Here is an 11,707-nt window from a genome sequence, read left to right as displayed (position 1 = left end):
ATGGATGGATGGATGGATGGATGGATGGATGGATGGATGGATGGATGAATGGATGGATGGATGGATGGATGGATGGATGGATGGATGGATGGATGGATGGTGTATAAGATGTTAAGCAAGTTTGCTCTCAGTGATTCCAGTCTCCTCACTTTTCACAAGCATTTGGTGTCCTTCAAAGGCTTTCCCTATCCCTATCTCTTTTCTCAGGAAAGGATCTGAAATCATTCACACTAAGCTATAAATGATTAATAAGAAGTTAAAGCATAACCTTTCTAGGAGTGGGAGTAAAAAGCATCTTTTAGTAGGCAGCCAAGCCCTAGTTAAAGTAATAAGTTTCTAACAGTAGATTGTGTGGAGAGGGCAATCACCTGAGGAAGTCTGGGGCGTGTAGGATCATGTTTTGAAAGTCATCCAGAGAGAGTTTGCCATCATTGTCCACATCAGCTTCATTAATCACCTTCTCACACACAAGGCCAACTTCCTCAGGAGTCAGCTCACCTCGAGTGAGCTTGGTCACTGTCTTCTCCAGGTCCGATGGGCAGATATAGTCATCGTTGTTAAAATCTGGACCAAATGGTGCCATTAAGCTTCACCATGGCCTTGGAGCAAAGGCCCAGAATGGAGAGGGGTGTCCTGGGGTTGAGGGACTGTGAAAAGTGGGCATTGTCTGGGAATGAGGAATTTAGAGGTGAGCAGTGCCCAGGACAGAGTGACATTAGAGGCAGATGGTTCCCAGGGGAAAGGATGGCAGAGATAGGTTTTATTTGGGTAAAGAAGTAACAGGAGCAGGCAGTTCCTGGGAACAGCAGTGTTAGAGCTGAGTATAGCCCAGGACAGGCCTATTAAAACTAGTCAGTGCAGGGGCGGCCAGGTGGCTCAGCGAGTAAGAGCACCAGCTCCAGTGTCAGGATGACCTGGAGATCAAATCCTGGGCTCAGACACTTAGTACCCACCCAGAAACACCTGGCCATGTAACCTTGAGCAAGTTACTTAACCCCAATTGCTTAGGGGAGGCCAGGTGGCTCAGCGAGTAAGAGCACCGGCTCCAGTGTCGGGATGCCCTGGATCGAATCCCGGGCTCAGATACTTAGCACCATACCCAGAAATAACTGGCCGTGTAACCTTGAGCAAGTTACTTAGCCCCAATTGCTTTAAAAAAAAAAAGTAGTCAGTGATGGATGTAACTTTAAGACTATTAGAACTGGAAAATCCTTGGAGATATTCTAGTCCCATTTTGCCTTCCCCAGTCCCATTTATATATGAGGAAACTGAGGAATAGATTGGCAAAGTTACTTGCCAAGATTATATAGTGAGTTAGTGCAGGAGCTGGGACCCAATTCTCAACTGCTGTCTCACTGTTTGGGCTTGGCAGAACTGAGACCACATTCTGGATGGAAAAAATATCTGGCCTCGGAGTTCCTGTCTTTCTCTAGAGCCCCATGGCCAGGTCCCTTTCACTTACCATAAATTTTAAAAGCATAATATGCTTTTAGATCTCTGGGAGCCATTTCACTCATTACAGAAAACATATCCAGAAAATCATCCAAGGTCATGTTCCCATCCCCATCCTGGGAGAATACCTGAGCGATTCTCTCTCTGAATGGGTTATCCTAGAAAAGAAAGAGTTGAAAGCACTATTAGGTGGATGCAAATCTTATTGGATGGCCAAGTCTAAACACTAGTGATTAATGCATCCAAGTAGAATATCAGCTTCTTGAGGGGAGAACCTGTTTTCTCTCTTGTTATTGTATACCCAGTACCTTGCAGAGGATCTTTCACCAGTGCTTACTTCTCTATAAAGACTTTCCCAATCCCCCCAGCTGTTAATGTTCTAACTCCAGAATCTACCAGGTATTAATTTTTATATATTATTTATATTCTTACATATCTACAAGTTTTCTTTCCTGTTAGACTGTTAAGATCCTTTGAGGGCAGAAACTGTTGAATTTTCGTCTTTAATGTGATTACTGAATAGAACTGAATGGATCAATTGTCAATTGGAGAAAGATCTCCAAGGTACTGCTTCAGGGATGTGTCCTTAATCCTATTCTGTTAGATGTTTTATTTTTGTTCATGACTTGGATGAAAGTATAATGATGTGCTTGCCAAATTTTCTGATGGCCAGGCACATCCCTGTTACTGGAGGATGCTGAAGCTGATGGACCATTTAAGCATGAAAGTTCTGAGCTGCAGTTGAGCTGATGCCAGTGCAATGTCTACACTAAGTATAACACTAATATGGTGAGCCCCAGGAACAGAGGGCTATCAGACTGGCTAAGGATAAGGAAGCTGTCCCAGGTCATAAAAAATGGAGCAAGTTGGGGTGGCCAGGTGGCTCAGTGAGTAAGAGCACTGGCCCCAGAGTCGGGATGACCTGGGATCAAATCCAGGCTCTGATACTTAGCACCACACCCAGAAATAACTGACTGTGTAACCTTGAGCAAGTTACTTAACCCCAATTGCTTTAAAAAAAATGGAGCAAGTTAGCTTTCATACCACTCAGCACTAGGATCAGACCTGTGAGTAGCCTCTATACTTTTAGACTGGGAGACTAAAAGGGAGATAAATAGGGAGACCCAATCTCAAAAAAATAAAATACTGACACAAAAATAGGAGAGATAAATAAAATATTGGGTAACAGAATTAGGATCCAAAATATCTCAGTGGATGAAGATAGGTCAAATCTAAGAAGGTGAACTTAAATAGGGACAAATGGAAAATGTTATTATTGGACTGAGAAAGTTAACTGAACAAATACAAATAGGGAAAAGTGGATTGATACCAGTTTGTTTGAAAAAGATCTGAGGGTTTTAGTGGACCATAAGCTCAATATGAGTTAACATAGCAACCAAAAAAAAAAAACCAACAAAATCTTAGGTTGAATGAATAGCAGTGGGGTTGGGGCATGATAGCAGTCTTCAAGTATTTGAAAGGTTGTCACATACAGAAGGACTTGAATCTGTTCCATTTAGTTCTAGAGGGCAGAACCAAAAGGAATGGGTAGAAGTTGCAAAAAGGCAAATCAAATCTTGATGTCAGGAAAAACATTTTCCTGATGATTAGAACTGTCCCAAAGTAGAACAGACTGCCTGGAGAGGTGGGAGATTCCTTCTCCTTCAAGGTCTTCAGGCATGGACTGAATGGTATTTTATAGTTCCATCATGTTTGAGTCAGACTAGATGGTGGTTGAGGTCCCTTTCAGCTTTCAAATTCTATGATTCTATGAAAATAATTAAGGAAAAGCTTTGATAGGATGGGGGCTGGAGAATTGGTAACAGGGCTACTAAAGGCACTGAGGACTCCTAGGCTTTGGAATTGCTAAGACTAGTCAGCTACCTCAGGGATGTTAAAATGGCACTAGAATTTTCCCATCACCAAATATAGAGACCACAAAACTCTGCAAACAAGGTTATTACATGTGGACTGCCCTTATGCCCTTAAAACAATGCTCAGTTGCTATTTTTATGGAGCAAGGAAGAGGAAGGGCCTGTGCAAACTCTTCCACCCTCTCTATAGGCCAAACTGGGGAAAAGGGACCTCATGGGGATAGATCCACCAGGACATTTTGAGCTATCAGCTAGATTGGCTGACAGAGTCTTGGTAAGAAGGAGGGGCTGGGAGAAGGTCTGGGGCAGAAGGAAAGAAATTCCAAAGTGGTGAGTGGAGGGAAGCAAGTGGGCCCCAACGGTGCCCCAGGGCAGGTAGGGAGCCTAGCTGACTACCAGAGTCATCTCACAGTTGTGCTAAGGACTGACCCTGCTCTGAATCCTGACAGACTCTCCCGCCTACCTCATACCTTTAGCTCAGGCATGTTGCTGATGACCTCATAGGGCACCTTCACACCGGGATTGCTGCTATAGTCAAGAGGAACCAGCTGCGGAGCCAGGTCCTGAAAACGATAAAATAGCCTGGGATATGGAAGAAAAAGAAGTGTTTAGGATGTAGCCTTTGAGGGCTCCATGGGAGAATTGTGGGAACTGAGTGAACCAAACTGATTCCATCTTGTGACTCAATTCTGGATCTAGCTCAGTTCCCTTTCTATTCCATTATGGGTCTAGTTCAGTTTCTCTCTTATGAGAAACCTTTATTCAGTTATGGGAATAGTGAGAAAACATTATTACATTGCATGGCTGGGAAGCTGGACTACCTCCTAACCTGCAGCTTTGCTGTTGTTTGGTAGTTTCAGTCATGTCTGACTCTTTGTGACCCCATTTGGTGTTTTTCGGCAGAGATACCGGAGTGGTTTGCCATTTCATTCTTCAGCTCATTTTACAGATGAGGAACTAAGGCAAACAGGGTTAAGTGACTACTTATTAGACTCTTAACTAAGGACTTAGGTTATGCTGACCAGAAAAACAGTCAGATCTGAAGATTGATATAAAGAGTTTTCTCATAATTATACATCTCAAGCAACCAATATGTCATCTGAAAACTGAGCCCCACACTGATCAGTCGGTTACCATTTCCTTGTTACTTTGATTGAATATAGACACTGGTGGGGGGGGATTTCAAGGAATTGCACCACTTGCTCTCCCCCTCCCAGTTTGTAAATTCACCAATCTTTCCTGCTGCAAATAGAAATCAGATTATCTAATTTTGTATCCTGTTTATTATTTTCTTTTAGTGCATAAAAATCTGTCTCTCCCTGTATTTGGGGTCCAGTGCCAAGTTGAGGAGTCCTGGTCCCAATTTGTTATGTAATTGGCATGTATTGCTTAATGAATAGATATGCTCAGAAGCTTAAACCTTTCCTTCCTCAGTTATTTCATATTTTACCCATCGCATCTGCTATAAATGGATATCAATGTCTTGTATCCCTATTTGACACATTCTTCCTCAATGATATGCCTCTAGTTCTGGTTCACAGAGTTCACATTGCCTAAAGCACTGAGAGGTTAAGTGACTGGCCCAGGCTGACACAGCCTGTATAGATGTGGCAGGACTGGAACCCAGGTCTTCCTAACTTGAAAATTGGCTCCCTCTAGCCTCTCTACACTGAACTGGCTCTCACCTGGCACATAGTAGGCACTTAAGGAATGCTTATTGATTGATTGTGTAATGTTGTATGTACTGATTGTGCGACCTAGAGCAAGTTACTTTTGTTCTCTAGGCCTCAGTTTCCTCATCTGTTAAATGAAAGGATTGGATGAGATGATCTTTAAGCCCATTTCATCACTAGAGCTATGATCCAATGATTTTATGGCCTCAGTACAAATCTTGGACCTGTTGTGTTCTCTCAGGCAAGGCGTTTTTCCTCTTTGAGACTTAGTTTCCTCACTGTATAATGAGGCTAATAAGACATGCCTGACCAACCTGACAAAGCCATTGAAAGGATCAAGTGTATGTGTTGCATCGATTAGCCTATGAGTTCCCTGACAGCAGGGACTTTTTTTTTTTTTTGCCTTCCTTTGATTCTCTAACACTTAGTATGGCGTTTGGTACATAATAGGCTCTTAGCAAATGGTTATTGACTGACTTGTTAGTTAAATATGGCATCCTTTTAAATATGATAGCAGGCTTCAAGTATTTGAAGGGTCGTCATATACAGGAGAGCTTAGATCTGTTGTGTTTAGTTCCAGAGGGCAGAACCAAAAGGAATGCTATCGTTAAATATACTATCGTTATAAAGTATTCTGTAAACGTGAGATATTATTATTAAGCTCATATCTAGAGGATTCACATCATGTGTGACTCTGACTTTCTCCTCTGTATGAGTGTCTCCTTCTGAGATGACGCCCACACGCCCCATTTAAAGCTGTCATCATTGGACGAGCTTGGGAACAATAGGGCAGTATTTTGAAAAGGATTTCACATCAATAATAAATGCCTTATTCCTGACACAATTATGGGCTTGGCCTCCAATCAATACATGATCAAACACCAACTCAGGCTTGGGTTTCAGGTGTGACAGACTTCCCGACCCGGGCAGTCTGGGCTTCAGGTGAAGAATACAATAGCATGAGGGTCTTGCAAAGGGCAGATGAATTATATAACTAGTGACATGGCCCAGCCCAGGCCTTCTGAAGATTCCATGATTTCTCGAATGTCCTGAGAGCAATTTGTGCTGAAAGTACCCTGCAGGGGAGATCAATCTCCGTCCCACCTGTCTGACCTGATGTCTAGAGTCACGAAATCAAAGAATCTCATCTTTGGAAGGGACCTCAGGACCATCTCGTCTAGCTCGTGCCTAAAAAAAGAATCCCATCTACCACCTAGTTATCTAGCCAAGGTTCAGAGATAACTTCCAGTGTAAGAGAAACCCAGAATTCCCAAAAGCAGTCCATTCTACTTTGGAGTTGCTCTAATTGTTAGGCTACTTTTCCTGACATCGAGCCAAATTTTACTTCTTTGCAATTTTCATCCATTGTTCCTAGCTCTCTCCTCTGAGAGGCCAAGCCAAGCAACCAAGTCTTCTTCCAGGTGACAGTCTTTCATAGACATACAAAATAGACATGTTTCTACTTTATAGACATGAAACAAACATACAAAATGGACATGTGTCTACTTCATAGACATATGAAGCAAACATGTGGAATGGACATGCATCTGCTTCATAGACATATGAAACAAACATGCAAAACAGACATTGTCTACTTTATAAATATATGTGAAATAAACATGAAATAGACATGTGTCTACTTTACAGACACGAAACAAATCTATGAAATGGATATGTGTCTGCTTCATAGACATATGAAGCAAATATACAAAATAGACATCGTCTACTTCATAGATAAATGAAACAAATGTATGAAATGGGCATGTGTCTGCTTCATAGACACATGAAATAAACATGTGTCTACTTCATAGACAAAGAAACATACAAAATATGTTCAATAGTTTAAACTGTTCTTTCCAATGAATCTCTTATGGCATGAATTCAAGAACTTCCAACCTCCTGCTTGCATTCTGTGGGCTGCTCTCCTGTACTTATAGGTCTTTCCTTAAATCTGACATGCAGAACTGATCACCAGTACTTTGATATGTAGTCTGACCAGGGCATAGCACAACAGGATGGCCACCTCTGGACACCTGGAAGCCACAGTTTTTTTAAAGCGGTCTAAGACTACAGTAGCTTCCATGGCTTCCATGTGACACAATGGACTTCCAATGAACTTGTGGTTCACCAAGTACTTGTCACAAACTACTGTCTAGTTATGCCTTTCTCGGACTTAGGAAACAAATTTTTACAATGTATGCATAAGACTTTTCCTCAAGCTCTTATTCATCTTATTTACTTGGGTCTGTATTCTAGCCTATCAAAATCCTCTTGAATGAGTCAAAGAGCCAAAGTTCAGCCTTCTGGATCAGTCATGCCCCGTATTCAGAAAGCCATCTCTCTTCATCTCTGTTTTAGAATCTTTCTCGTTCTTCAAGTTACAGCCCAAGTGCTACCTCCTCCATGAAACTTTCCATGATTCTCCAAGCTGAAAGTGTTCTCTCCCTTCCCAAATTTTCTTAGATCACTTTGTCTTCTCATCTTTGCACCTATCACACATCACTTTGTAGTGTATTTATCTGTGCTGGCATCACATTTCCTCTAATAAAAGATAAGGTCCTTGAGGGTAGAGAATGTGTAATTTTTTTTTTCTCCATAGTCTCCATACCAAACCTAACCCAGTGTCTTACATATAATAGCTTCCTAATAAAGGCTTGTTGTTGAATGGAAAGATTATGAACCTGGTGCTCAAGTCACTTAAAGAGTTGGGAGAATGACCTAAAGGTTGATAAATGATAGCAACAAAAAATAGAAGTAGATTGGATGAAGTCCAAAGGAAGAAAGGTCATGGAAGGATCATGGTACCCTAGCAGGATTGTCAGCACCTGCCTTCTCTCTTGCAGACTCCTTCCCCATCTCTTTCCCCACCTCTCAACCTCACTAGGTCCAAGATCCTAAGAAGTCAGCCTGAAATCTCACCCCAGATAGTCTTTATTTAGAACCTTAATGACAACATTTGGCATTTCTATAGCGTTTACCATTTACAAAGCTCTCTTCTTGAAGTAATCTTTTGGAAAACAATATTCTTATCCCCACTTTATAGATAAGGAAACCAAGACTTAAAGTCATGAAATGCTTTGCTCAAGATCCCACAGATACTATAAGAACCAGGGTTTGGACTAGGTCTCCAGACTCCAAGTTCAAATCTCTTTCTACTAAACTACTCTACCTGTGCTGAGCATAGACTCCTGAAACCCTCCAGTCTCCACCACTTACTAGCTAAGGCCCACAGTCTCTCTGAGCCTCAGTTTCTCCATCTCTAAGATGAGGGAGTTGAACTAGATATGGGTTCTTAACCTTTTTTGTGTCATAGATTCCTTTTGCAGTCTGGTTAAGCCAATGAGACTCTTTTTGGAATAATGCATTAAATGAAATACATAGGATTACAAAGAAAACCAATTACACAGAATATCCCAAGAGTTTTAGTTTTCAATTTTGATAGCTTAAAACTGTGTGGCTTTTATCTGTTAAAGCTTAAAAGTAAGACTTTTAATCTAAGTTTTCAACTTTAATAGCTTAAAACTATGCAGTTTTAAATGATTATGGTTTAAAACTAAGACTTTGGGAGCACCCTGTATTGAAATAGTTATCCAACTTATTTTTTTTAATGTTTACAGATACTAAGATGAGAACTTCTGGACCAGATAATCCCTAAATTCCTTCCCAGCTCTAAATCCTATTATCTATTTTTAAAATTGCATTCCTTTAACTTAAGTCTTTGATCTCTGTTACAATCCACCACTCCTTTCCCTTATGTCCTGCCAGGGCTCATCCTTAAAGCTATCAATTAGAGAATCACATAATTTGACAGTTAGAAGGTAACTCCCCAGCCAGCTAGTCTAACCCAAACATGAAGGAACGCCCACCATAAACCTACCCGACCAGTGGTTACCCAGCAGCCTCTGCCTGAAGTCCTCCATCAAAGGGGAACCTGAGCATCTTAAGCAGTTCATTTCACTCTGGGAAGGCTCTAATCATTAGGAAGCTTTTCCTGACATCAAACCTAAATTTGCCTCTTTGCAATTTCCATTTGCTGTCCCTGGTCCTGCTCCTGGGACCAACCAGAACAAATCTAATCCCAGTCATTCCTAGTCCTTTACACTTTAGTCTGAGTGAAGGCTGTGGGAGACAGGTTTTGACAGGTGTGAGGAAGAGAGAACATGATGTACTTCTGACTGTTAGGGACCACTTGTTCAATTAGGGATGACAGGACAAGAAGTCCTTTGTCACTGGCTGAGTGATCAATCAACATTAAGCCAGACCAGATAGTATGATAATCAATTACAATTCTGGCAGACTGACCTGATGATGCTGATTGATAGGTCAGCCCAGTAAGAAGAAGAACGTATACTCTACTCCCCCTCCATTTCTCTGTGTTCTATATCTCTTTTGAGAGAGTATGACAAAATCATTCCATACATCCTTGCCCTGAGAACAAATCTGTCAGCTTTGCAGTTTTACTATCTGGTAACCTTGCCCCTTGAGGCAGTATTCTGAGCAATACACACAGAAGAATACTGAATTTGGGGTCAAAGTATTTGGACTCAAATCCCAGCTCTGCTACTTGCTTGCTGCCTGTATAAAATTTAGGCAACTTATTTAAATATTGACCTCAGTTTCCTCATTTGTAAATGATGAAGTTGGACTAGATTAGGGGTTCTTAACATTTGGGGGGGGGGGTCATGGGCTTCTTTGACAACCTGATAAAACCTATAGATGCCTTCTCAGAATAACATTTCTAAAGGCATAAGATAATAAAAGAAACCAAAGGTTTTTGAAAATAAAGAAGAATCTTTTCCCATACAGGTTCACCAACAACCTGAACTCCTAGGTTAATAAACCCTGGATTATATAATCTCTGAGATCCCTTTAAACTCAAAAATTCTATGATCCTATAACCACCCACCCTCAGCTTGAACCTTCCCAGTGATAGCTTGATGGGTTGCAGAAAAGACTTACCTCAGAATTTCTTTCCTTGTAAAGAAGGTGCAGTCCTACAAAGAAAGGGGAGTAGAGAATGTTGGTTTATCAAAGCTCCCCCTCCTAATTTCCAGAGAGCAGGGAATTAGCAAAGGTCCTCCTATTTCTGCCATAAATATGCTTTTTTATAAGGGTGATCAGATCCCCCTAGGACTTCATGAACACAGCCATTTAATCAGAGGGAAGGTCAGTCATCCACGTGCCTGAAAACTACCACACAAATCAATGATTTTGACTAGTATTTTTCTTCAAACAGCTGAATTTCTGGTAGAATTGTTTCAACCACACTGATGTAGTCTATATCTATAATCCAAAATGTAGCAGTATAAGCAATCAAAAAAAGACATATGGACAAAGCACAGGTCACCCATCTCACAACCCAGGAATTCTCCCCTTTCCAGTCTGTCCTTCACATACTTCCAGAATAATCTCCCCAAGGCACAGGCCTAAACTCTGCTCAAAACCCTTCAATGGCTCCCTACCTGCAACAGAAAATCCAGACTCCCTGATTTAGTATTGAAGGCCCTCCATCATCTGGATCTAATGAACTTTTCCAACCTAATGGCAAATGACCACCTTGCACTTTATATTCCGGCCAAAGTACAGAACTCAACACCCCTCAGTTTCACCCTTCCCATCCTGTCCTTTCCTGTCTCCATGCATTTGCACAAACTGTCCTCCCTAACTGGAAGAGATGACCCTTGGCACTTCTGCTGATACAAATCCTCCCCTTTCTTAAAACAAAAAGTAAATGTCCTTGAAGCCTCCTCTGAAGTGATCCTGCCTGACCCAAATATTTCATCTTTTCTATCTAACCTCTTGTATGTCCTTATTCCATTCAAATTTGTCTTGTAGTTATTCCTGTTTATCCCCCTCAGATTGTAAGATCCTTGAGGGAAATAGATGGTTTTCATCTTTATTTCTCCAGAGCTGAGCAAGAGGACTCACATTTAGTTTGGTGTACGCTTAGTAGGTCGAACTAAACCAGGTACAAATGGCAGACCTTTGTTTCTCCCTCCCAGGGTTCTTACCTGATAAGCGTCAAGCTGTTCCGGAGTGAAAACTGTCTGCTTGTTGCCCATGTCTCAATTCAGGTTCAGTTCTCCTAATGACTTTCTTCTTTAATCCGGTGTTCACTTGATTTACAGAGCAAGGGCAGGAGCCTGGAATAAGGGAGTCAGCCCCCTGCCCGCTGTGGGGATTTCTAAATCACCCCCAGGAATATTTAAGCACCAGTCACCTATGCCCTCCCTTTGCTCCCAGCCCCCACCTTCAGAAGGACTCACATTACAGCCTCTTGTGAAGCACGGCCCAAAGCTGCTTCCCGCCCATCCTGTCCAGTCCCACCCTCTGTCCAGGGAGTATATGGTAGGCAGAGGAATGTTTTGGAGCCTGGACTTGGAAGCAGAAGACATAGATTCTCATTCTGGTTGTGCCACTAATTACCTGTGACCTTGATCGTATTATGCTCCCTCTCTGGGTCTGTTTTCTACTCTATAAAAAGTAGGTTGTAGGGGCGGCTAGGCAGCGCAGTGAATAGAGTCCTGAACAGGCCCTGCCTGGCCCTGGAGTCAGGAGGACTTGAGTTCAAATCTAGCCTCAGATTTAACACTTAACGTTTACTAGCCATGTAACCTTGGGCAAGTCACTTAATCCCAATTGCCCGGCCTTCCTCCCTCCAAAAAGAAAAAAGTGAGTTGTAGACTAGATCAGAGATTCTTTATGTCC

General features: G+C 41.9%; 1 protein-coding gene across 1 annotated transcript in view; it reads right to left on the bottom strand.

Annotated features, from left to right (window-relative positions):
* Window positions 1-11,278, bottom strand: part of CIB3 (calcium and integrin binding family member 3) — a 13,296-nt gene extending 2,018 nt beyond the window's left edge. The window contains exons 1-5 of the mRNA XM_069101946.1: window positions 11,011-11,278; window positions 9,959-9,993; window positions 3,797-3,908; window positions 1,463-1,610; window positions 369-564 (exon numbers count right to left, since the gene is read on the bottom strand). Of these exons, the coding sequence (XP_068958047.1) occupies window positions 369-564; window positions 1,463-1,610; window positions 3,797-3,908; window positions 9,959-9,993; window positions 11,011-11,061 (542 nt within the window). The 5' untranslated portion in view covers window positions 11,062-11,278. The remainder of the gene's footprint in view (window positions 1-368; window positions 565-1,462; window positions 1,611-3,796; window positions 3,909-9,958; window positions 9,994-11,010) is intronic.
* Between the last annotated feature and the right edge of the window lie 429 nt (window positions 11,279-11,707).

This window comes from Petaurus breviceps, unplaced genomic scaffold (genome assembly GCF_028583685.1).
Source record: "Petaurus breviceps papuanus isolate PSGF00001 unplaced genomic scaffold, PetGlider_PUasm1.0 523, whole genome shotgun sequence".
Lineage (NCBI taxonomy): Eukaryota > Metazoa > Chordata > Mammalia > Diprotodontia > Petauridae > Petaurus > Petaurus breviceps.
This window is presented reverse-complemented; position numbering and strand designations above follow the sequence as displayed.